The sequence below is a fragment of the Cervus elaphus genome, chromosome 20 (genome assembly GCF_910594005.1).
Source record: "Cervus elaphus chromosome 20, mCerEla1.1, whole genome shotgun sequence".
In the NCBI taxonomy this organism is placed as follows: domain Eukaryota; kingdom Metazoa; phylum Chordata; class Mammalia; order Artiodactyla; family Cervidae; genus Cervus; species Cervus elaphus.
In genome coordinates this window covers 47,757,595-47,784,031 of record NC_057834.1, presented here as the reverse complement: position 1 = coordinate 47,784,031, position 26,437 = coordinate 47,757,595, and the positions used below count along the sequence as shown (strand labels likewise).

Genomic DNA, 26,437 nt, shown 5'->3' with positions numbered 1-26,437 from the left:
TCCTGACAGGGGTGCCAACTAGACTGAGGGCCCCCAAACAGCTTGTGAGGAGCAGGCAAAGGTTGGGTGGGGGTGGGGGGTTGGTAGCCAAGGGGGGTTTGTGGGAGGCAGCTGCAACTTGTGCAATAGGGCAGGAGTTCAGGGAGCACCCGGAGAGAGACTGGGAAAGGAGTCAGCGGATGCAGGCTTACTGCTCGTGTTCGGGTTTATCTTGGATTTTCTGGCACCTACTGTGAAACCAACAACAGGCAGAGAAGTCCAGGGGTAGAGGGGGGTGGGAGGAGCAACTCTTTCCCACGTGCTCAGTGTCCCGTGAACCCTACGGCTTCCCCCCCACCCCCAGCCCTCCTCCCCCTCCCCCCCCAAACCGTCTCCCCTCCTGCACAGTGCCCCTTTCTCGCTGGGGTGGTGGAGGAGACTCTTCACAAGGAAATAACTGGATGCCTCCCATTCTCCTTCTCAGCTCCATCCCCTCAGTTCCAAGCCATTGCTATTTTACAAAAAGATTCCAGATGAAGCAGTGTCCCAACTCAAGGGAGACAAAAGATCCTCTAATGGAAAAATTTCCTGCTAGGTATTGAAACATTTTTTTTTTGGCTGGAGGAGCCAAAAATGTAACCTATTAACCTTTGACCTTTGTTTATTTGTGCAGAAAACACTGACAAGGCATGAGACCAAGGGACTTTGATCCTCAGCTCCTAAAGTCAACTCTGGCCCTTGTCTCCTTGTCTGCTGGCCCTGTAGGGTGTCTTTATTTATTTGGCTATGCTGGGTCTCGGTAGGGGCTGAGGGATTTTCGATCTTTGTTGCAGCATGTCATGGGAACTCTCAGTTGCAGCATGCGGGATCTAGTTCCCTGACCAGGGATTGAGCCCGGGCCCCCTGTATTGACAGCATGGACCACGAGGGAAGTCCCCGGGAAGGTGTCTTTAGATTAGGTAAGGAAGCTGGGAGTGGAGGCTGTGTTTCAGCCTGTACCTCTCAGAGAATGGAACTGGAAGGGCCAGAGGGAGGATGTGAGGTGAGTGCTCAACAAGCTTACTGCCGTGGGGCTGCAAGTGGAGAGGGGGGCCTCAGAGTCCAGAGTCACGACAGCTGCTGCACTGTCTGTGTCCTAGTTTCCAAGAAACACAGGAGCCATTCTCTCCTTCTTTGCTTTTTAATTGTGTTCTTTTAGCTTAGTACCAATCATGGAATTTAGAAATTCACAGAAAACCCTAAGAGACAAAGACATAACAGCATGGAAATGTAATAATAACAATAATGAAAAGCTATAACAAACGAGAGGCGAGCTATCTGGATCTTGAAGGAGACAATGGAGCCGCCACACTTTCGGTCTGTGATTCAAGGCTGAGTCTCCCCTCTGTCCCGCCACCTCTTCATAGAGGGCTCTGCAAGCCCATGACAGTGATTGCAGCAGGGAAAGGCAGAAGGACCCATTAAGGATGGCCCCTCACTCCATGGGGCCAGTGTTTACAGGCTGCTGTGTCCAATGCAATCTATTTACCAGCTAAGAGTGGGGGGTTATACAGTTGAAAGAGGGCAGATGTTCTGTAGCACTTTTCCCAGGAAACTCTCCACAGATCTGTAAAATTTAAAGAAACAAAAGAAGGACATCAATCATGAGCCTCACCCTGGGCAATCCCATTCCCACATCTGCTCCTTGCCCAAGGCGGGCTCTCCTAAACTGCATCCCTAGGTCTGGGTGTTCCACTGCCCCTTGAGAAATGGAGTATTTCCTGCCACATCAATAAGCAAGGATGTCACAGTCATCAGCAATTCCAGTCTTCCAGGGCACTCAAGAAGGAGAAGAATACCTGGCAGACATCAGGGGAAGCCACTGCCTACAGGGGGCCCTGAAGAACTCAAGATGTGAAAACACAGGATATGGGGCCCCAGATAACTGAGATGCATATGAAAGGGGTGATTTCAGTAAGCCCGGACTCTTGCATCTTCCCATACACAGAAACAATAAAATAAGAAAGACTAGAGACCTCTTCAAAATAATTAGAGATACCAAGGGAACATTTCATGCAAAGATGGGCACAATAAAGGACAGAAATGGTATGGACCTAACAGAAGCAGAAGATATTAAGAAAAGGTGGCAAGAATACATAGAAGAACTATACAAAAAAGATCTTAATGACCCAGATAACCACAGTGGTGTGATCACTCACCTAGAGCCAGACATCCTGGAGTCTGAAGTCAAATGGGCCTTAGGAAGCATCACTACAAACAAAGCTAGTGGAGGTGATGGAGTTCCAGTTGAGCTATTTCAAAGCCTAAAAAATGATGCTGTGAAAGTGCTGCACTCAATATGCCAACAAATTTGGAAAAAGCAGTGGCCATAGGACTGGAAAGGGTCAGTTTCATTCTGACCCCAAAGAAAGGCAATGCCAAAGAATGTTCAAACTACCACACAATTGCATTTATCTCACATGCTAGCAAAGTAATGCTCAAAATTCTCCAAGCAAGGCTTCAACAGTATGTGAACCAAGAACTTCCAGATGTTCAAGCTGGTTTTAGAAAAGGCAGAGGAACCAGAGATCAAACTGCCAACATCCGTTGGATCATAGAAAATGCAAGAGAATTCCAGAAAAACATCTACTTCTGCATTATTAATTACACCAAAGCCTTTGGTTGTGTGGATCACAACAAACTGTGGAAAATTCTTACAGAGATGGGAATACCAGACCACTTTACCTAACTCCAGAGAAACCTGTATGCAGGTCAAGAAGCCACAGTTAGAACCAGACATGGAACAACAGACTGGTTCCAAATAGGGAAAGGAGTATGTCAAGGCTGTATATTGTCACCCTGCTTATTTAACTTATATGCAGAGTACATCATGAGAAACGCTGGACTGGAAGAAGCACAGGCTGGAATCGAGATTGCCGGGAGAAATATCAGTAACCTCAGATATGCAGATGACACCACTCTTATGGCAGAAAGCTAAGAGAAACTAAAGAGCCTCTTGGTGGAAGTGAAAGAGGAGAGTGAAAAAGTTGGTTTAAAACTCGACATTCAAAAAATGAAGATTATGGTATCTGGTCCCATCACTTCATGGTAAATAGATGGGCAAACAATGGAAACAGTAAAAGACTTTATTTTCTTGGGTTCCAAAATCACTGCAGATGGTGACTGCAGTCATGAAATTAAAAGACGCTCGCTCGCTCCTTGGAAGAAAAACTATGACCAACTTAGACAGCATATTAAAAAGTAGAGACATTATTTTGCTAACAAAGATCAGCATCGTCAAAGCTATGGTTTTTCCAGTGGTCATGTATGGATGTGAGCATTGGACCATAAAGAAAGCTGAGCACCAAAGGATTGATGCTTTTGAACTGTGGTGTTGAAGAAGACTCTTGAGAGTCCCTTGGACTGCAAGGAGATCAAACCAGTTAATCCTAAAGGAAATCAGTCTTGAATATTCATTGGAAGGACTGATGCTGAAGCTCTAATACTTTGGCCACCTGCTGCAAAGAGCTGACTCATTAGAAAAGACCCTGATTCTGGGAAAGACTGAAGGCAGGAGGAGAAGGTGACAACAGAGGATGAGATGGTTGGATGGCATCACCGACACAATAGACATGAATTTGAGCAAGCTCCAGGAGATGGTGAAGGACAGGGATGCCTGGCATGCTGCAGTCCATGGGGTCGCAAAAGAGAAGGACACTACTGAGTGACTGAACAGCAACAACCACAATGCACAGAAAAGAGCTCAATTCCTTAACTTGGGATATCTGGTTTCTTTTAAAAATAATCTCTTGATGTTCGGGCTATTGCCCTTTGTTTTAAAACACATCTACATAATCTGGCTTCTTCCCTCACCTCCTCAGAGCAGTCCCCTCACGTTTACTTGAGATGCTGTCTCCTTGACTTGAAGTCCCCAAAATTCCCACTGGATAAAACATAACTCTCAACTTTTAGGTTGTAGCTATTTTTCAAGTCAATACCCTCTAGCAACAAACCTAGACACCTGAGTGCCCTGAGCCCACTGCCCCAGGAGCCAAGGTTGCGAGATGGGCAAGGTCCCCATGACATGTCCTGTCTGTGAAGGGAGAGGAGAGTGGGCAGTGCAGAGCCAGAGCTCCACAGAGCATCATGCTGACATAAAATCTTTGTTTCAGCTAACATCTCATGGTGTAGGCTCATTGTTCCTGTGAGACGAGGATGAGCTCCAGCTTTTCTCTTTGTAGATACAGTGCTGCCTAACCTTGTGGACCGGGCTTCCCCGAGAGCTCAGTTGGTAAAGAATCCACCTGCAATGCAGGAGACCCCAGTTTGATCCCTGGGTTGGGAAGATCTGCTGGAGAAGGGATAGGCTACCCACTCCAGTATTCTTGGGCTTCCCTTGTGGCTCAGCTGGTAAAGAATCTTCCTGCAGTGCAGGAGACCTGGTTTGGGAAGATACCCTGGAAAAAGAAAAGGCTACCCACTCCAGTATTCTGGCGTGGAGAATTCCATGGACTATACAGTCCATGGGGTTGCAAAGAGTCAGACATGACTGAGTGACTTTCACAACCTCGTGGACCAGGAGACAGAGGGAACCCGATTTGGAAACTCCCCCTTGAAAACTCCCAGTTCTCTCTCTCTTGCTCCCCTCTCACTCTGTTTTTGTTGACTGAACTAGCTTGATATAGTTAATGACTCCCTCTTTGCCACTGACTTGCCCTTAAGAATCACATTACAAACATACAACAGATAAGCAAACAGTTGACCCCCAGGTAGGGCCAAAGTCTGAAGAGTCTGCTTATGGAGCCTGCTGCCCCTTGCCCACCTGCCTTGCCCGTAACATCTCAGGCCACACTTCAACTGCCCCAAAGGGGCCGGAATGCTGGCAGTGGTTCGGAGTGAACGGAGGACACGCCTTACCTGCAGTTGCCCTTTTTTATCTGGGTATCTCATTTACTTGGGACTTCCTTCTCTTTCCCTGCTCCCTACCCTGGTCTTGGCAAGCCTTTTTAGTCTTCCCCCTTCATATTCCAAAGTGGGGGAAAAATTTAAAAACCAGAAAAACATTTGGCACGAAAGAAATTGCTTCTTGCTCTTCCATTCTGCTCATCTTACCAGTTTGGAAGATAAACTGAAGGCAGATTCCTGGGTGGGTGAACTACAGGATTCTAATTCCCACTCTTTGATTTTCCTTTAAACAGTACCATAAAGAATTCTCTTAGTTCTCTTTCTGACTCAGTCCTCCTCCATCAAACTCTTCTCTCCTCACACCCCTCCCCACTAACTCCCCAAATCTCACTGCTCCCCAGAAGAAATCGCACGAAGGAGGGATTGCTCACAGCCCCTTAGCCCAAGGCTCTCTCCAGCTGGCTCTCCCAGAATCCCCAGAACCTGCTACATTATGAACCTGTCTCCAACACTGGTGTGTACCTTCTCTGATGCTGTTCACCTTTGTTACTGACTCCCTCTTTGGAGTACTGAGTTCCAGAGTCTCAGGTTCACATCCCGCTTCCCTTTACAGATGCTAATTTTGTTTCTATCAAGCTTCTAATTCTATCAACCTTCTTATCAGGAGGAGAGCAGATGAACAAGTTGAGTCTTTTTTCAGATTCAAGATTTAAGGACATGCCCCTCCCCCAGCTTTTGCCTTTTGTAGGCAAAGAGCCCGAAGATCTGTACTTGGTCATCATGGTGCGAACTCCCCACCTCTGGTCATTTTGAAAGCTGCTGATAAATGGAACGTTGCCTGTCATATGAGTAAACAAAGGATGTCACAGTGTCAGAGACTGCAGCCCTCTAATGTGAGCCCTGAGGAAACTTGTGAAATCTTGTGATATCTAGCCCTAGATAGCTGAGGTGTATATCAAAGGAATGATTTCAGTGAGCCCATACTCTTGCATCTTCCCAGATGCTGAAAAGCCAGAAAAGTCGGAAAAGTGCTAAGTTCCTTAACTTGGGATATTTGGTTTTCTTCAGTTAGCAATCATCTTTTGAAGTTCAGACTACCTACCTCCCATTACAAAGTTTGTATATAACCTGGTCCTCGGAGCAGCTCTCTGTTACTTGAGATGCTGACTCCCAGATTGAAGTCTTAAAAATTTCCACCAAATAAAACATAACTCTCAACATTTAGGTTGTGAATATTTTTTTTTAAAACTCTCTGGCCTTTTACGCTCTCAGAATTCCATCTGTTATATAACACAGGGGGGCTCAACTAGGTTCTCTGTGGTGACCTAGATGGGTGGAATCGGGGTGGCGGGTGGGAGGGAGGAGATATCTGAATACATAGAGCTGATTCATTTTGTTGTATAGCAGAAACAAGCATAACATTGTAAAGCAATTACTTTCCCAATAAAAATATAAAAGAAGTGAAAAAAAAAAAAAAAAGAACTGCACCTGTTGCCCAGAAGAAAAACTTTAAGCCACTAATACTCCAAAATTTCACTCACCACCTTTAGACGGGACGCCGGGCATACTTTCGGCGATAAAGCTCATCCACTCGCTCCAGGTACCAAGTGCCTGGGAAAAGGCTGTTTTTGTCACCAGGTGGTGAGAAGTTCACTGTGGAACGAGAAGGAAGGCAGTATTCACAAAGGGCTCTATGGGGCTGAGGAAGAGAAAATGGTAACACGGACATCTAGAGCTTCATGTGGCGCTCTCCTGGTTGTGCTGTAAGGGGTGGTGAGGTCTCCTTGTCTGCACCCAGCAGAGCTCTGGGATAGCAGAAGAACCAGAAGCAGCTGTTTTGTGGCTAGTACCTAAGACTTGTTGACTAGAAATTTTATTATAGGATATATCACTTTCCTACAGTAAACAGGAAATCCTCCATTGAAATCTTTTTTCGTGTCCTTCTACTGAAGCTACTGACCTTGAGGGGTACCTCAGAGCATCCTGTTTTCTAATAGACACTTCCTTCCTAGCCCGAAGTTTTCCAATTCTGATTCTCTGTAGTATTTCAAAGCTTTGTCCATTAACATTCATCTCAGAGGCCTTATTTTTATATTAATGTCTTCTTTTTTGGTCTAACCTGTCCCTGGTTCCAGATAAAAACTGACTAACTACTAAGTCTAGGTTTTTTTTGAACATTCTCAGTTCCATAACTTCAGTCTTCTTTTCAGTGCAAATCATGGGTCCCAAGTTTTGCTTAAAAAAATATGGTTACCCTGGTTTAAAAATCACCCTTTGGTTTCTCCAGTCTTAAATTTAGCTTCAGTTTACTTTTCCTTTGTTGCTTTTTGGCGGCAGTAGTTTGTTTTATATTTGGTAAGGAAAGGGGGCGATTGGAAGGAAACGGTAGAATTTGCCAATAACATCATTCATTAATTAATTCATTAATCTCTGGCAATCCTGCAAAGTTGGTATAGTTTTAGAAAGGAAGCAACACAGAAAAGTTCGATAATTTTCTCAAAAATAGAGGGCAAGTGTCATAGGTCAGTTTTGACTTGGATTTCTGGCTCCAAAGTCTGGGCATTTTCAACCATTGCTTAGATACTATCAATATTTTCAAAGACCATACATCTGGCTTCCATGGGACTTCATTATCCAGTATGTATCCTGTTTTGGGTGGCTATCTATGTTTTGTATTGGGAAGCCACATGCTGCCTCCTACCTCTTCCCAAGTCTGCCTCTGCTTCCCCAGTTTGTCCCCCTTTGCACCAAACAAACCTTTTTCCCAATCATATATCATAGAAATCATCACTCTCACTTGCTATATTCTAGACTTCTGATGAATTCCTGCCACTCAGCTACTGGCATAGAAGCTGAGAAAAATTGCCCTCTCCTCCCACCTTTCTTTTCTTACTCTTGTGGTAGTATTCTTCTCTCTGGTTCATTATTTCTGTGAACTCCTCAGGAGACACACGCTTCCGGGAGGCAAGACGTTTCTGCAGGTCTGATGCACTGATTACCAGCTTCTCCAGCGGAGAGCCTGGGAAGCAAAAGCAAGACCCATAAACTTACATCATTGTCATCACTGCTACCAATCACGAGTCCAAAATAGAGTCAGCTCTGTGGAAGCTGCTGCTCCAAGGAAAAGTGCTCAGTGTATGCCTTAGAATGTCAAGAAATGATCAAGATCATCAAACACAGCGTTAGCAAAAACTAAGGCAGACCTTCATTTAGCCAAGGTGTATCCCATTTAGTGCTTTGATGTACGCCCTTTATTACATCCGTCATAAAATAATCAGCACACGTTTACTGGATATCTCAAACCCATCAACTTTTCTTTAATCAGTTGTAATCAAACCATGACCACCTCTTGCCTAGACTATTTGTTGAAACTAACTAACTGGTTTCCCCATATACACCTCTGTTCCTCAACAATCTAGTCTCTAATCAGTAGCCAGGGAAGTGCTTTGAATACATAAAATAGACAAACTCATTCTATTGCTTAAATCCCTTCAGGGCTTTCTTTTGTTCTTAGTCACAACATAATTCTGTCAAGATGGGAGCGTTAGTAGTGGTGAAGCAGAAAATGGTTTCTTTTACCAGACGAAAACTGGCCAGAGGTGCCTGATCAAAAGACTAGACTCACCTGGAGAAGCATCCTGAGACACCCGGAAAGAAAAGAAACTTGCTGCCAAACCAGAGCCATAAGAGAAGGCACCAATCCTGGAGCCAGCCAAGTCTTGGGCAGAGTGACTACAAGGAGAGAAATCAAAGCCCAGGAAAACACATCAGCATTATATTCTGCTCTGCAAATAAACCACCAGCTAGTCAATCTCTTGCAACTAGAAATGGGCTCTGGACACTCTACACAAAGAGGGAGTTTTGGAAAATCCTGGGAGTAGGCCCAAAAGGATGAAAACTTGCCAAGAGGAGAACAGCTAAAATCCAAGATACAGAAGTCACAGTGAGCACAACAGAATTTCTGGGATATAAAAGGAACTTCTCCCTATCCATGAAGACTAGACGAATTCAGTGAACTCTGAAGTTACCTCCAAGTGGGGATCAGACCACTGGATTCGCCTCAAGCCTTCCATGTTGATTGGCAATGCTTCAGGGGATGTAAATTTTTGAATTATCTCCAAGTTAGTAAAAATCTGAACAAGTCCAATCATACTTGTATATATTTTGTCTTATGTTATATACATGTACTATAAGTATTTTCTTATAAACTCCACAAAATTGAATATCTATAAAAATAAAAACTAACACTGGGGCACCTGCCAAGCTTTTACTGTTTTAATTGCTTTTGATATTTAACATTCATCAAAATTTTAGACGGTAGGTATTGTTATTATACAAGTTTTATAGTTGGGAAAAATGAGGACCATAATAGTCATTTTTCCAAGGTCAAAGTTCGTAAGTGGTAAAGAAATTTGAACATAAATTGTGGATTCAAAAGCTAGACTTTCTTAATCACAATGCTTTACTGAGTACAGACATTTTAAATGGGTGAGATAAAAATATGCGTAAAAGTTCTCCTATTTTCTTGATGTATCCAAATAGATCTTGCACATCTGCTGGCATGATACATGCATTTCAGTTTGGAAAAAGTGTTAGTCATGTCCACCAGGCTCCTCTGTCCATGGCGTTCTCCAGGCAAAAATACTGGAGTGAGTAGACATCCCCTTCTCCAGGGGAATCTTCCCTACCCAAGGATCACACCTAGGTCTCCTGCATTGCAGGCAGATTCTTTACCTTTTGAGCCACCAGGGAACCACTGTTTAATACTGATGGTCAATCTACCTACACATACACCTTTGAAATACATTTCTTTCATCTTCCTTCCTTCCTTCTTTCCTTTTTGAAAAAATTCTGTACGAGAAAAGGAATGAAACTCGGTTGACCCTTCAGACCAGAGGCCAGAGTAAGAGGAGATAGGGACAGATGCAGTACTCACTGGGCCAGAAGTGAGGCCAGGCATCCATATAGGGATGAGGTGTACATATTCCCGTTGTACGTGGAGAGATAGAGGGAGTTCTTGGTTTTCTTATTGAACATGTCCAGAGAGGCTTTTAGAAATGCTTTATCTACATCCTTATTGGTGTAGGTGTCTTCCAGCTTTAGCCCCCTGTGAGGCAGTCAAAGGAACAGGCCATATGAGAAGCCACATGAAGGAAGAAGGCAGCGAGCAGAGAGTATAATAGCTACTGGAGAGAAGACTTTGGAACACATGTTTTTATTATAGAATGTTTGGAAATACAGAAAATATAGAGGAAGTGTCACTAATAGTCTTACCGCTCAGAGAGAGAGCATCAGTCATAGTTTTCTTACGGAATCCACTCCAACTTTTATAGTTTATTGAAAAATAAAAACATGCTATACATTCTGTTTAGCATGCTTTCTTAACTAATTTTCTCTATAACATGAAATCATCTCCTATAGCATTATTTTTAAAGACTGCCAAATAGACCATGATAGGATGTAGCCCTCTTTAAACAAACTCCCCATTTTCTATCCTCATTAGCTGAAGCAGTGAATAGCTACATGTTTTTTTTTTTTTTTTTCATGAAACAAACACTTTTTTTCCATTAAAATCTTTTTTATACAATTTTAAAAAGTTATTGTCCATCTACAGTTATTACAAAATGTTGGCTATATTCCCCATGTTGTACAATACATCCTATAAAACATGTAGCCTGTTTTATACCATTGTATATCTGTTGGCGTGTACCACTGATATCTGTCTGTGCTCACTCAGTCGTGTCCGATTCTTTGTGACCCCATGGACTGTAGCCCACCAGGCTCCTCTGTCCCTGGGGATTCTCCAGGCAAGAACACTGGAATGGGCTGCCATGCCCTCCTCCAGGGGAACTTCCTGACCCAGGGATGGAACCTGCGTCTCTGGTGTCTCCTGCATTTCAGGCAGATTCTTTACTGCTGAACCACCAGGAAAGCCCAATATCTGTCTAATGGAGTAGTAGTCCACTGTTTATCCAAACCACATCTTCTTCCACTGTTCATCTATTGATGGACACTTAGGTTGCTTCCACATCTTGGCCATTGTCAATAATACTGATCTGAACATCAGAGTACAGGTGTCTTTTCAAATTAATGTTTTTTCTTGTTTGTTTGTTTTTTTCCAAATGTATACCCAGGGGTGAAATTGCTGGGTCATGTGGTAGGTTTTGGGGGGTTTTTTTTTTCCGCTTTTTTGAGAAATAACTACATGTTCTTTTAAACAGGTGAAATTACTGAGCCAAAAGTTATGCACATCTTTAAGGCTTTTGATTCATGTTTCCTTATTACTCCCCCAAATCAGTCCACTATTGCTCATTTTCTCATAGCCTTAAGTCTGGGTATTCAAAAATTTTAAAGGCTATGTAAAGAAAATATTAGGCTTCCGTCCTAGCTCAGTTGGTAAAGAATCTGCCTGAAATGCAAGAGACCTGGGTTCAATCCCTGGGTTGGAAAAATCCCGTGGAGGAGGGTACAGCAACCCACTCCAGTAGTCTTGCCTGGAGAATACCCAGAGACAGAGGTGCGTGGTGGGCTACAGCCCATGGGGTTGCAAAGAGTCAGACAGGACTGAGTGACTAAGCACACACATAAAGAAAACATTAACTTGTTTATATACATTACTAATGGGCATACACATTTAAAAATATGCATATGTGCATTTCTTCCCTGAGGAAATTTCTTGTCCATATCTTCTATTTAGTGGGTTTATCTTATTACTGATGAAACTTTCATATATTAAAAATATTAGCCTATTATTTTTGGTATATGTTAAAATTTTTTCCATGGGTCAAGTCTTAGAAGTAGTGTTTGTGCTAACTTTGCTGTTTTGGTTAGTTAATAGCAGGGTTAACGGTAGTAGTTAGAAATTGGGACAGATGTTGGTAGAAAACTCTAAAACTTGAAATGAAAAGATACCAAGAAGAAAGGGAAAGATTCCCTTCCCAATGAGATCTCTTTGTGTCAAAGTTTCTTTTTTTCTAAATGCCTTGGAGTATTGCATCAATAAACAGCATTTTCCCTGTTTTATTGACATTCAAGAAAGGGGAGTATGTTGGACTATCCCTTTTTCATAGATGAGGGGGTGGAGGCAACAAGTTAGACATTCTTTAAGGCAATGGCAAGTGAGAACGAGACCAGACCTTCCCCAAGTTGCCATCCTGCACTGTGATTATTTGCTTCTAGGTGTTCCCGTACAGACTGTGAGATCCTCTAGGCAGGGAGCATGGAGTCACACCCACTTTTATGTCCCTAGAGTTTCATATGATGCCTGACACACAGTTGACATTCATAACATGTTTATTGCCCAAATGAATTAGGCACACTCCCTTTCCCTTTTTCTTATTCTCTGAAACTTCCTAAAGTCACCTGATTGACAGCTGCCAGCAGGGTCCCTCTGCTCCCTGAGATACAAGGTGAGGTCCTTATGTAGACAATAACCCAGTAACCCACACGAGGACTTGATGTCATTTCTACTTTGTTAGAGGATTGTTGTTTTTACCCCACAGGAGTGGCTAGTCGTCCAGATTCAAGGCATGAGGAAGCCCCTTCCTTCTCACCCCTCCTGAGCCTCTAGGCTCCTCCTGAAGAGGACTCACCTGAAGGCCTCCAGCCCCTTGTAGATGCCAGTCTGTGAGTCACCACTGGCCAACAGGAAGTCATTGAACATCAGGCGGGCCAGGGATTTCTGGACTAACTTGCAGAAAGGCGTGTGAAAAATCACATACTGCAAATCATCGAGAGTGAAAGGCCGATCGATGCCAGCTGGAAGAAGAAGTGTGAAAGCAAGGATGCAGTGTGACCCTTTCCGAGATCTACCTGTTCTAAGGCCTCCCAGAGAACAAGCTCCTCCCGACAGTGAACACACAGCTTGTTCATTTTACAAGCATTTTACTAAGCGCTTTCTCAGGTGGTGCTAGTGGTAAAGAACCTGCCTGCTAACACAGAGATGTAAGAGATGTGGGTTCAGTCCCTGGGTCGGGAAGATTCCCCTGGAGGAGGGCACAGCAACCCACTCCAATATTCTTGCCTGGAGAATCCCCATGGACAGAGGAACCTGGCAGGCTACAGTTCATAGGGTTGCAAAGATTTGGACAGGAATGAAGTGACTTTGCATGCACACTACTCATGAAAAAGGAAAAGAAATAAATATTTTCTTCCTTTCTGCCATTGCCAACTTCTGTGACAGATAATTCCTCAAATCAACCTCATGTTGTATTATTTTCTCTATCTTCCAGAGGAGAAAACAGGGTCTCCAAAATACGAAGCTAAGTTACATGTCTGAGGTCACTCAGCTTGAAAACAGCTGATTTTGGCTTTAGGTTCCAGTGTCTCTGACTCTACACTCCAGACCCTCTTTCACTCCAAAGAGAAGAGTAATGCGCCCTCTGCCCTTAGGAAGTTTACAGTTTGGTGCTGAGATTCAAAGCAGCATTGATCAAATTCCATATGAGAATGACGGGTAAAATTAAAATATCATGAGTTCAGAGGGTGCCAGAGCAATTGTTGTTGTTTAATTGCTAAGTTGTGTCCAACTCTTTGGGACCCCATGGACTGTAGCCTGCCAGGTTCCTCTGTCCATGGGATTTCCCAGGCCAGAATACTGGAGTGGGTTGCCATTTCCTTTTCCAGGGAATCTTCCCGACCACGGGTTAAGTCTCCTGCATTGCAGGTGGACTTTTCACCATTTGAGCTACCAATTAGCCAGTAGCAATTTTACAATGGGTGAGCAGAGGCTGAGAGGTCTAAGTTGGCTCCTTTCTCATGGGGGCAAACTGCATCCCACCCAGTGCAGTGGAAAGGGCCAAGATGCTTTAGGCCACCCCTAGAGCATCTGTGCTCTGATGCTTCAGGACATGCCTTTTCCCACGCTGAAATCTGCCCTTTTCAGACACCCAGCTAGGCATAGCCAAACAGATAAGAGCCTTTTTATTTTTTTTTTTTAAGGTAGGTAAGTTTCTCTGTATTTTTAAAATAAGATTTATTTCTTATCTGATTATGAAACCAGCACATATTTTTTAGCAGAAAACTTCAGAAACCAAAGGTGAAAATAAAATTAACTTGCAAAGCTACCATGCAGAGAAGGAAAATTACTGATAACACTTAAGTATATTGAAATATAGGTAAGAGTTTTCAACATCAATCAGACTTTAAAAGGTGGCAAACTATAAATTGAGTCAAATCACTCCTGACTTCAACAGAAATGAATCCTATCATCCACAAGACATGGTCACTCTGACTCACACACTACCTCCCCAGGTGGTTGACACCTACAGGCTTCAGGTAGGTTAGGGTTGTTTACTTTCTTTCACTCAGTACAAGTTAAAGGCAATTTCATACTTGACTTTGGATGACTTCCAAAGGGACTTCAGCCTAGACCCAGGGAAGCATGTAAGAAGAAGATGTGAAATAATTCTCTTGAGATCATTTGCAGAGGTGAAATGAGTCCTTGTCTTAAGAGTTTAGGACACGCTCTCAGCCTCATGTAAGTAGAGTCCGTGACTTCAGCCCTCTGAGCCCCATACCTTGCTTCCACTGTTTCTCGATCTTTTGACGGTAGAATGCGTAGCATTTGTCCAGGGCCCGTAAGTAGCACTGGATGGAGAGCTTCCCATCCACCAGTGGGTACTCTGAAGTCACATCTGGTTTGTAGAAGTCGTACACGTTCTCCATGTGGGTTCCTCTAAGCCCTGGTGAGGCACACAGAGGGATTCAGAAACTGCACAGTGAAACCCACATTGAGCAGAGAGGGTGGGAGACCCATGTACAAGCAGCCCCCTGGTCTTTATCTGTCTCATGCCCAAGCCCAAAGCCCACTGATTACCCCTCAGGTGTTCAAAGGGAGTTAATTAGATGAATGCTTTTTTATAAGTGAGATGTATCATTTCTATTTCCACACCTATATGGGCTTAAAGAAAACTGGAACAGACTCCAAAAGTCTCAAAGAACAGCTCTTACTTTATATCCAATTATTTCCTTTCATTTTCAATGGTCAGTTTAGCTCCCAAAGGGTCCTTGTCAGCAGCACAAATGCCGTTCAATCCAAACACCATTATCCTGATGTGTGACGGTGTAGATGAAGCCACCTTGCTGATCCTTCTCTTCCCTTTCTCCCTGCCCTCTGCTCCCCAGTCTAGTCTTTTGAAGGCAAGCAGTTTCATCGTCAAGTCTATCCTTCAGCCCTGAATATGCCAGTTTGGAATTAAGAGCTACGCATTTGGCCATGCCATGCAGTCCCCTCGTATCGCGTTTATTGCACCGTTTACTACAAACCTCTCTCGAGGACCAGAGGGGCCTCGGGCCCAACCAGCATGGCCACAGCGCCAGCCCCGCCTGTGGGGCGAGCGTTACCACTGGGGTAGACTGCAATGTCCCCACAGACCACCAGTGCATAGCGACCTGTAAAGAGAAAAGAAGTAATTATTATTACTGCCAAATCTCCAGTAAAGTGAAAGCCTCCTCTATGCCAGGCACGATCTTAGGTACTGGCGATAGATCACTGAACCAAAATAAAAATTCCTGCCCCCATGAAACTTACACTCTAGTGAAGTGTAAATGACATTGCTTTAGAAATGTAATGTCAAAATTCTGTGTTCTGACTCAGGCTATAAAAATTCCTCATTTATTCAACAAAAAATTCATAAATTAGCACTTTTGAAAATAATTTAGGTTTGTACTCTTTGTAGTGCTATAGTGGAAATTCTTTCCAAATCACAGAAGGCCAAAGGATGGGAAGGAAACTAACATTTGAAATTCTAGACACCAGTTATCCTCAAACCATCCTTTAAACAATCCATTGAGTCAGGTAATGTCCACATTTGTAGAGGAGGACATTGCCTTCCAGAGAATTCAGGTAATTTGTCTAAGGTCACCTATTTAGTGAATATGGAATTTTGTATTCAAACTCAGTTCTGACTGGATCCTAAACAGGGTGCTTTGAAAAATCTAGTACCACTTTCTTTGTGAAAAGAATTAACGTTCAGTAACCACATTTAATGTAAATGATCTATGAAGCTACTTCTGTAATAGGCAGATGATTATTCAATAAATAATTGTTGTCTTGAATATTATTTGTTACTTCTTCATCTAGTACTGCTTGCTCCCAAACGTGGGTATGTGGAAAGACATGGCAGAACTTTTGGTATTCTACCTAACCTGTCGGAACAGTTATCTCTTCTTTATAGACAAAGGAATTGGGACCCAGAGAACTTAAGTCACTTACCTAAAGTCACACAACTAATAGATGATGGGATAAGGATTTAGTCAGAATTCCAACCCAAATTCACTGAAACCCAAGAATTTTATGATAAGGTTGTTTAACCACTCCAACAAAAGAGTATTTTTTCTCCCTAATTTTATGTATATGAATATAAAAATAATATATAGAAGTATAAGATAAATATATAATGAATAAACATAACATATATAAGCAAAATTTATATGTTATATAAAGTTTGGAAACTATAGAAGAGTATTTATTAATACAAGCCATTAAGGAAGAGATCAGTAAATTTGATTACTTAAAAATGAAAACCTTCTATCAGAAATACAAAAGACAAACTGGGGATGTATTTATAATACTTAAAGCCAACAAAAAATTATTTTCCTTCATAGATAAATGTCTCATCAGAAAGATATATAATAGGAAAATGGTCGATAAAAATCATAAAAATATCAAAATTCTCTTATAATAACAAAGGAAAATCAATGATACTATACTTTACTTATTAAACTGACAAAGATTAGAAAGTTTGAAGTTAGAAAGTACATTCCAACAATATGTTAGTACATTTTGAAGAGCAATTTGGCACATTCTATCAAACTTTTTAATTAAACGATCCTGCAATTCCACTTCTAGGAATCTATTCTTACAACATATATTTACGAGCATGCAAAGCTGCTGTCTTAAATATTAACACTTTTTATAATAATTGCAAAAAATATACAACAATCTAAATATCCATCTATATGGGACTGAGGTTTGGTGCACCCATCCAATAGAATTTATAACGTCTTTTAAAAGAATGAGTAGACCCTATATGTATCTAGAGATATCTATAGACTAACCTCTAAGACATAGTAAATATGAGGAATAACGTGCAATATTAAAAAATGAATACATAAGTATATGCTTACAGGGATATACATAGAAAATTTCTGAAAGAATCCATGGAAACTATGAGGATTAAATTCTGGGAATTGGTAATGGGGTGTCAAAAGGAATTTTTTCTTTACTTTGAACCTTTTTGTCTATCTATGTACACACACACATGTATACATATACACTGTAGGTTTCATTTACCTTCATAATAAAAGGCAAGGAAAATTAGGTCTCTCAGGCAGTACAAGCCAGTACCACTCTTTCCTTCCTCCATACCCTGCTGTCTCTCTGGAGTGGTTCAAAACTTCTTGGTGAGCTCCAGATCCACCTCCTTCCTTCTAAAGGTTCTAGGTGGATGGTTGGCCAGTTCAGAAGCAGAAATCACATCTACACTGGCCTTGTCTGGTCTTGGAGGTTGCCATTAGGCTCAAACTTAAATACGCTTTTTGTGAAAGTACAGACTAACAATTCACTTCATAATGTTTGTTTAATATTTTTCCCAAGAAGACAACACATTAAAGAAGGATGCATTCGCAGCCCTCTCCTGTGGAATACCCAACCATTCAGCAGAATCTACTCATTTGAAATGACATGCTTAAAGCTGATAATGCCCCCAAATACAGGCTCTGATTCATCACTAAAAGCTGGCAAGTGTCCCTTGTCTTTAATTTGTACTCTCTAACTAAAGGCTTGGTTTGACAGATTGGTGGTGTTGGTAATAGGGGCTGCTGGAGAGGTAATAATACAAATACCAAGCAAGAGCACTGTAAGGACAGATTTGAGGATGTAGAGTCTGGAACATCACAAATCAATGGAACTATTAATGGTGAGGCCATGCAGGGCAATTGGAAAAACACTGAACGGGTGTATGGAATTGTACTGCCTTGCTGCCTGAACAGAGAAAAGCCCTTAAACTCTTCTTGGCCTCTATGAGGAGTACTGGATTAGATAATCTCTAAGATCCCCACCAACGTCAAGGTTTCATAATTAATTTTTAAATTAATGCTTATTATGGTTTCTAAAGTTTTATGTTCTAATTTCCAACTTAGTAAATGGAGGGCCTTGTCTGTTTAGGAACTGTTTTGTCACATCTCCATTGATACCATGTTTAGTCCTATCAGCCCTGGAAAGCAGGTAGGCAAATAAAAACTCCTAGTCTCTCAGAGGTTAAGGGACTTGTCATTAGTTATTGATAAAGTTAGAGAATTAGGTTTCTAATTCTCCTAGGAACCAGGCAAGGGAGAGAGAGTAGAAATACCCTGTGTCGTAGTCTGTCCTGTGATTCTTTGGGTCTATTTTTATCAGGGTGCTTTCTCCTTAATGCCTACACTTGTTTAAACCTTTTTAACATCACCAATCTCTTTGTCCCTTAGAGACTTAAGAGAAACCTTAGAGAAACAGGAACACTGAAGTGGGAAATACACTGAATTTGGTTTGGTTTCTGGCTCCCGCCACACACGACATGTAAATTATTAGATTCTCCATTTTTTTCATCCATAAAACAGGTCTGACATCCACTCCCTAGGGTGTGAGGAGGACTCAGTGAATAGCTATGTGAACACGCTCCCTGAATAACTGTACGAAACCATCCAAGTCTGAGGGGTTGCTGTCCCTGTGGTCGTTGGATGATCACAACAGCTGTGTGTGTAATGTGTCCTTTCTTCCGTGGATGAGCCTACCCGGGGAACGGAGAAGCAAAACCGAGGCTTCAGCATCTACCCCAGCTCCCTTCTTACACAAGGCCTCTGGCAGCACATACCATCCCAGGAGCTGGATTCCATCCAGTTGGCAGCATTGAAGAGGGAGGCAGTGCCACCGTAGCAGGCATTGGTGGTATCGATGCCCTCAATGTCAGTGTTGCCTGAGTCCTGGAAGAGCTCCATGAGCACTGTTTTGACAGCCTTGGACTTATCGATGATGGTCTCAGTGCCCACTTCCAGGCGGCCCACGGAGTCCCAGGGGAGCTGCGTGCGCTCCATCAGCTGTTGTACCACCGTCAGGCAGAGGGAGTTGACGTCCTCCTGGACCGAGCAGAAGCCCATCTGGGTCTGGCCCAAGCCCACGGTGTACCTCCCTGCCTCCACCTTGTTAAACTTCTCCAGCTCTGTCTGGTCCACGTACTGGGCTGGAAAGTAGACCTCCATGGCAAGAATACCCACATCTTTGGGCCAAGTATCTGTTTTGGCCAAGGGGACAGCCGGAACTGTAGAAAAACTGTAACAGAGAAAACAATCAAAATTCCGTTAGTGGTCCCTAGCTAGTTTCCTTAAAAGACGATACAGCAATCATTTCATTCATTTTTGAAAATATATTTTGAAGATATCAGATAGATACAAATTTAGGATTGTTCTATTTTTATCAATGAATACAAATTTAAAATCACTGTATTTTTCTGTTTAATTTACCCTTTTATCTTTGGTAATGGTCCGTTTGGTATTTTTATGGCTAAATACATGTGGAACAAGCAAAGGCTGTGGGAATATAGAAGGCTGAGAGGGAAATTCTATTTTTTCTTTTTAATTTTTGCCTGTACCCTGTGGCATGTGGGACCTTAGTGCCCCGACCAGGAATCAAACTCATGCCCTCTGCCTTGGAAGGCAGAGTCTTAACCACTGAATCTCCAAGGATGTTCCAAGGGCAATTCTAAATGGAAGGAGAGAAAAAGTGGAGAAGGGTCAGTAAAGAGGGAAGAGATAAACTTTCTTTCCTGGACTCACCACCTCTTTTCTTTTTTTAATTAATTAATTATTTATTTATTTCATTTATTTTTATTAGTTGGAGGCTAATTACAATATCGTAGTGGTTTTTGCCATACATTGACATGAATCAGCCATGGATTTACATGTGTTCCCCATCCTGAACCCCCCTCCCACCTCCCTCCCCATCCCATCCCTCTCGGTCACCACAGTGCACCAGCCCCAAGCACTTGTCTCATGCATCCAACCTGGACTGGCGATCTGTTTCACCCTTGATAATATACATGTTTCAATGCTGTTCTCTCGAAATAGCCCACCCTCGCCTTCTCCCACAGAGTCCAAAAGTCTGTTCTGTACATCTGTGTCTCTTTTTCTGTTTTGCATATAGGGTTATCATTACCATCTTTCTAAATTCCATATATACGTGTTAGTATACTGTATTGGTGTTTTTCTTTCTGGCTTACTTCACTCTGTATAATGGGCTCCAGTTTTATCCATCTCATTAGAACTGATTCAAATGAATTCTTTTTAATGGCTGAGTAATATACCATTGTGTATATGTACCATAGCTTTCTTATCCATTCATCTGCTGATGGGCATCTAGGTTGCTTCCATGTCCTGGCTATTATAAACAGTGCTGTGATGAACATTGGGGTGCACGTGTCTCTTTCAGATCTGGTTTCCTCGGTGTGTATGCCCAGGAGTGGGATTGCTGGGTCATATGGCAGTTCTATTTCCAGTTTTTTAAGGAATCTCCACACTGTTCTCCATAGCAGCTGTACTAGTTTGCATTCCCACCAACATTGTAAGAGGGTTCCCTTTTCTCCACACCCTCTCCAGCATTTATTGCTTGTAGACCTTTGGGTAGCAGCCATTCTGACTGGCGTGTAACAGTATCTAATTGTGGCTTTGATTTGCATTTCTCTGATAATGAGTGATGTTGAGCATCTTTTCATGTGTTTGTTAGCCATCTGTATGTCTTCTTTGGAGAAATGTCTGTTTAGTTCTTTGGCCCACTTTTTGATTGGGTCATTTATTTTTCTGGAATTGAGCTGCAGGAGTTGCTTGTATATTTTTGAGATTAATCCTTTGTCTGTTTCTTCATTTGCTATTATTTTCTCCCATTCTGAAGGCTATCTTTTCACCTTGTTTATAGTTTCCTTTGTTGTGCAAAAGCTTGTAAGTTTCATTAGGTCCCATTTGTTTATTTTTGCTTTTATTTCCAATATTCTTGGAGGCCACCACCTCTTTTCAATCCGGATTCCTAATCCCCCTGGAGATCTGGAATTTCTCTTTCTAGCTAGCAGTAAAGAACTCACCAAGCACATCTTCCATTTGTTCCATATAAAAGTACCTGAAAGCCAGTTACTTTAGAAATGTTTTTAATTTTCCAGATGTTGAAAGCAAGGCAAACATTGGTGAAGTGTTATGCCCAGGGTAACTTCTTAGTTTCTCATGTGTTAGAAATATTCTGCCCTGGGGCTTCCCCTGTGGCTCAGTGGGTAAGAATTCACCTGCCAATGCAGGGAACATGGGTTCGGTCTTTGCTCCGGGAGTATCCTTCACGCTGCCCAGCAACTAAGCCAGTGAACTACAACTACTGAGCTTGTGCTCTAGAGCCCAGGAATGGAAATTACTGAGCCCACAGGCTGCGACTATTGAAGCTCTAGTGCCCTAGAGCATGTGCACCACAAGAGAGACCACCGCAATCAGAACCTGCTCAACACAGCGAATAGACCCCGCTCACAACTAAAGAAAACCTGAGAGCAGCAACGAAGACTCAGTGCAGCCAATAAATGCATAAATCTTTTTTTTTTAAAGAAATACTCTGTCCTTTCAGTCCTGAGTGCTGCCAGATTCCTTTGACTTGCATCTGGCTACAGAATTCCTGATGGTGGAAGTGATAAGATGGCTCTGCAGGCTTATCAATTTAGCTCTTTGCAGCAGAAATTGTAGTTCAGATGGAATGTATCCACCCATCATCCTTAGGACTCAGGACTTCTCTTAACACCAGTTTTTCTATAACAGAGGTAATTTTGAAGGACTGCTTGGAGGCAAAATGTGGATCATGTGATCACAAGATAGTGAGTCTAAGTGGTAAATGTTTATTCCTATTGCACAAGGGAGGATCCAAGTTTAGTTCTCTGCCTTATTTATTTGGTGCCACTCAAATAAGTGGAATCTGTACTCTCAAATGTTTGTGGAAGAGCCCCCAGTACTAGGAACTAATAGCTAGCCAGATCTCAGTCCTGTGCTTGAATGGGCTTGCCCTCATCCTCACTCTCTCTCCAGAGAAGGCAATGGCACCCCACTCCAGTACCCTTGCCTGGAAAATCCCATGGATGGAGGAGCCTGGTAGGCTGCAGTCCATGGGGTCGTGAAGAGTCAGACACGACTAAGCGACTTCACTTTCACTTTTCACTTTCATGCACTGGAGAAGGAAATGGCAACCCACTCCAGTGTTCTTGCCTGGAGAATCCCAGGGACGGGGGAGCCTGGTGAGCTGCTGTCTATGGGGTCACACAGAGTCGGGCACGACTGACGTGACTTAGTAGCAGCAGCAGCATTCTCTCTCTGTCTTCTCTAAGCTCACTCCATTCCTCTCCCCAGTGAGAAATCTCAAGTATCAAGGAAAGGTTCCAAGAATAAATTTCTTGGTAACTTTTGTAACTGTCTTTGTAGGAGGTTATTACTTGGAAATGGATTCCAGAGCCTTGAAGAAAAGATGTAGACATTTCCAGAAACATAAGACTACAGGATTTAAGAGTATCCATCTAATTGTGTACTTTCTCTAAATGATAATACATATATATATGCATTAATATACAATATTTGTTGTTCTTTTTCTGATTTAATTCACTCTGTATAACAGGTCCATTCACATCTCTACAAATGACCTTAATTCACTCCTTTTAGTTGCTGAGTAAAGACCCTGATGCTGGGAAAGATTGAGGGCAGGAAGAGAAGGGGATGACAGAGGATGAGATGATTGGATGGCATCACTGACTCAGTGGACATGAGCTGGGTAGGCTCTGGGAGTTGGTGATGGACAGGGAGGCCTGGCATGCTGCAGTTCATGGGGTCGCAAAGAGTCGGACACAACTGAGCAACTGAACTGAACTGAACTGAATATTTGTAGAGAACGGACTTGTGGACACAGCTGAGGGTCGGGGGAGGGAAGGCTGAGACGCACTGGGAGATTAGGAATGACATTCACTACCATGTGTATAATAGCTAGCTAGTGGGAATGTGCCGTTTAGCACAGGAGCTCAGCTCTGCGCTCTGTGATGACCTAGAGGGGTGGGAAGGAGCGGGGTGAGAAGGAGGCTCAAGAGAGAGGGGATATATGAATACATACAGCTGATTCACTGCATTGTACAGCAGAAACGTACTCAACATTGTAAAGCAATTATACTCCAATAACAAAGAATACTATAAAGACCCAAACATAGAGAACAAATGTATGGATACCAAGGAGGAAAGGAGGCATGGGGTGAGCTGGGAGATTGGGATTGACACCACTGAAACCATGCATAAAATAGATAACTAACAAGAACCTACTGTATACCACGGGAAACTCTACCCAGTACTCTGTGGTGACATAAATCAGAAGGAAATCCAAAAAAGAAGGTATACAAGTATACGTATAGCCAATTCACTTTTCTCTACAGCAAAAACCAACACAACATAACAACTATACTCCAATACAAATTTTTTTTTTTAAATAAATAAGTTAATTACAAAGCAAATAATAGCTTTGGTTAGTTTAAAACTGGTTTTGTTCTGGTGTTGCTTGGTTCAAGAACATGCATCAGACTTTTATTTCTTTATTCCCTCTCGCCTCTTTTGTGTTTCAAAATTAGTTATTACATGCTAGGCACAGTGCCCTGGAGGGCTGTGGGGGTGAAGGGATTGGGAAGAAAGGAGCTCAAGGTTTTTGGGAGCCAGTGAGAGGAATGAGAGGAGCACATACATACTATGTAACCCAACGGAGAGTCAGAATGTGCTAAAGGTCACAAAAAAGCCCACAGGAGTTCATAGGAAGCAGAGATCTGTGTGGGGGAGGACCAGGAATGGTTTCATGGAAGGGACTAGATTTGAAGTCAACCTTGATGCATGAGTGGAGTTTCTGCTGATGAAGAGTTTGGCAGGGGCGGCTACAGAGACACTGCTATAGCAGGTGGTGATTGAACAGAGAGCGAAGGGGAGCAGGGGGATGACACATGAGAAAAGCAGGTGGGGAACCGTGAAGTGGAGGGCACAGTTCCCCCTTAATTTTAAAGGTGGTGAAGCACACAGGGCGGGAGCAGTCCTTCTGGTAGATTTAGAGCTGATGCAGGGTGGGTTAGAGGGAACAGATGCACAGAGACAAGGAGAGTCATAAGGAGAACTCTTAATACCCACCAGGCCGTGGAAAACGGGATGAACCGTGCGGACACTAAAAAGGAAATGTGAACCCTGATTCCAAGTGTTTGAACCCAGGACGTCAGAAGTGGGACAGGCTGGTGAGGACTGAGGTCTGAATCCTGGTGGGAAGCCAATGATTGCTTATTGAAACAGGCAAATATACGTCAATCCCTTCCTCACAAACACAAAACCAGGTTAAATTCTGGGACATTCGGCCTGTATGCAGAGGGTGGAGGAGAGTGTGGAGGAAGGTGGGGAGTCATGAAGAAAATAAAAAGGCTAGGGAGTGTCACCCGACACATCCACACACCCAGGTTCCCTTGGTACCTGGCGAGGGAAGACCCTGGACCAAAGTTGTTTTTCTAAACATTCATAGAGGGCTTCTCATGTGGAACTAGTGGTAAAGAGTCTACCTGCCAATGTAAGAGATGTAAGAGACACAGGTTCGATCCCTGGGTTGGGAAGATCCTCTGGAGGAGGGCTTGGCAACCTACTGCAGTTTTCTTGCCTGGAGAATCCCATGGACAGAGGAGCTTGGTGGGCTTTAGTCCACAGGGTCATAAAGAGTCAGACATGACTGAAGCTACTTAGCACGCACACTCGGGAACTGCCCTGGTGGTCCAGTGGTTAAGAATCTGCCTCCCAATTCAGGGGACACATGTGGTCCAGGAGGATTCCACATGCCATGGAGCAAATAAGCCCATGTGCCACAACTACTGAACCTATGTGCTGCGACTACTGAAGCCTGTGCACCTAAAGCCCATGCTCCACTAGAAGAGAAGCCACTGCAATGAAAAGCCCGCATACTGCAACTAAAGTAGACTCCACTCACCACAACTGGAGAAAGCCCACACCCAGCAATGAAGACCCAGTGCAGTCAAAAAGAAAAAGACCCAATGCAGCAATAAATAAATGAATAAATAAATATTAAAAACCTATCCAAGGAACTTGATGTAGAGATGGGAGGTAAGAAAAGGCTAGTCCTAAAGTACAGTGGATAGTTTAGGGACCCTAGGCTGCTAGTGGTTGCTGCGTTACATCAATGCTGGGAGACTGCTAATACTTGGGCCAAACTGGGAGAATGTTTACAAAGGAAAGGAGTGTGTGTGTGCTTCTGTGCACAAGCACTTTGCACACACACAGGCAAACGCTTATCTTTTACACTCATGTTCCCCTTTCCCGAAATCAGAGAGCGGAGAGACGCCTCCTTATCCTCAGTCCATTCTGAATCTGGCTGCAGTGACTTGCAGCAGCTGGTTTTACTAACACTGCAGTTGAAACAGCATCCTGAAGGTCTCAGCAGGGTTTGGGTGAAAGGTGAAAACAGTGCTGGGGGGCCCTGATACTGATATTTCTACTGCTTTGTGACTCTAGGGGAGTAAAATGTGTCTTGCTGACATCAGCAGGGGCAGAGGTTTGATATCCCGGAATTCTGTAAACATACCCGGGCTGTCTGTTTAGAGATGAGGTAACTGAGACCTTGAGAGGTTAACTTGGGGTTACCTAAGGCTGTGCCCAAGACTTGTCAACTTTTGACTGGGATTCTAATGAGCCCTCATGCCTCTCTTTTACTGGTTCCTCGCTGCTTCTCAAAGAGTAACCCGTGCAGTCCTGGGGACCAGCGAGACTCACCTGGGGTGGGCTGCTGGGAGAAGGCGGGCAGGCAAGAGGGAAGCTTCCTGCATCACTCTCTTCACTTGCAACACCTGCCTCACTGGAGTCAACAGCCGCTGCATTTTTGGAGGAGTGAGCAGAAAGCCAGCGATTCACAGTCCTTGGGGGAGATGCCCAGTGGTGTTGGTTCGGGCTTTATAGATCCCGGAGACTCCTGCCTCCGGAAGCCCTGCCCCTGCTTATCGAGGCTCTGTGGCTTCTAGAACTGGGTAAAAGGTCTCATTTAGAATATGGGCGAGTCAAAGAAAAACATCATCTCTCCAACATGTACATAGCTGCCCTGCTCCTGGGCATGTGTGGGAAAGGGTGGCGCTGATACCTCCTTTTCTTGGGCTCTTGTGGCTGCCTTGTTTATGTTCAGCCACCTCAGGAGGCCATGGTGCTCCTTGTAACAGATCCTAGGGTACCCCCACCTAGTCTGCTTTGAACCCTTGTCTGAATTACTCTCACTCGGCAGTTCAGGAAGCTCTCTGTCTAGTTACCTGTTATTATTGTGTTGGCCAAATATTTTTTTCAGGTTTTTCTGTAAGATGTTATGGAAACTCCAAGTGGACTTTTTGGTCAACCTAATTTTTAAAAGTAAACAAATTCATTCATATATTTATTTTTTGGTGGCACTGGGTGTTCATTGCGCCTGTGGGCTTTCTCTAGTTGTGCTGAACAGGGGCTACTCTTTGTTGCAGCGCATGGGCTTCTCATTACC

The 26,437-nt window shown here is 43.2% G+C and overlaps 1 protein-coding gene across 1 annotated transcript; it reads right to left on the bottom strand.

Annotated features, from left to right (window-relative positions):
• Positions 1 to 1,143: 1,143 nt before the first annotated feature.
• Positions 1,144 to 25,861, bottom strand: HMGCS2 (3-hydroxy-3-methylglutaryl-CoA synthase 2). The gene is made up of 10 exons (XM_043877851.1): positions 25,693 to 25,861; positions 18,717 to 19,171; positions 15,130 to 15,255; positions 14,382 to 14,546; positions 12,456 to 12,621; positions 9,800 to 9,970; positions 8,489 to 8,595; positions 7,757 to 7,882; positions 6,405 to 6,516; positions 1,144 to 1,585 (listed from the first exon to the last, which is right to left on the bottom strand). The coding sequence occupies exons 1-9, from the start codon at positions 25,794 to 25,796 to the stop codon at positions 6,410 to 6,412; spliced, it is 1,527 nt and encodes a 508-aa protein (XP_043733786.1). The 5' UTR covers positions 25,797 to 25,861; the 3' UTR covers positions 1,144 to 1,585; positions 6,405 to 6,409.
• Positions 25,862 to 26,437: the final 576 nt, after the last annotated feature.

Bases quoted from the DNA above. Each gene is read 5' to 3' on its own strand.
- HMGCS2 (XM_043877851.1), bottom strand. From the start codon at position 25,796: ATGCAGCGGCTGTTGACTCCAGTGAGGCAGGTGTTGCAAGTGAAGAGA. The intron at 12,622-14,381 runs GTATGGGGCTCA...TTCTTCTTCCAG, and splicing joins CGAGAAACAGTGGAAGCAAG to CTGGCATCGATCGGCCTTTC. The intron at 8,596-9,799 runs GTGAGTACTGCA...CTCTCCTTGTAG, and splicing joins CTGGCCTCACTTCTGGCCCA to TCACTCTGCCCAAGACTTGG.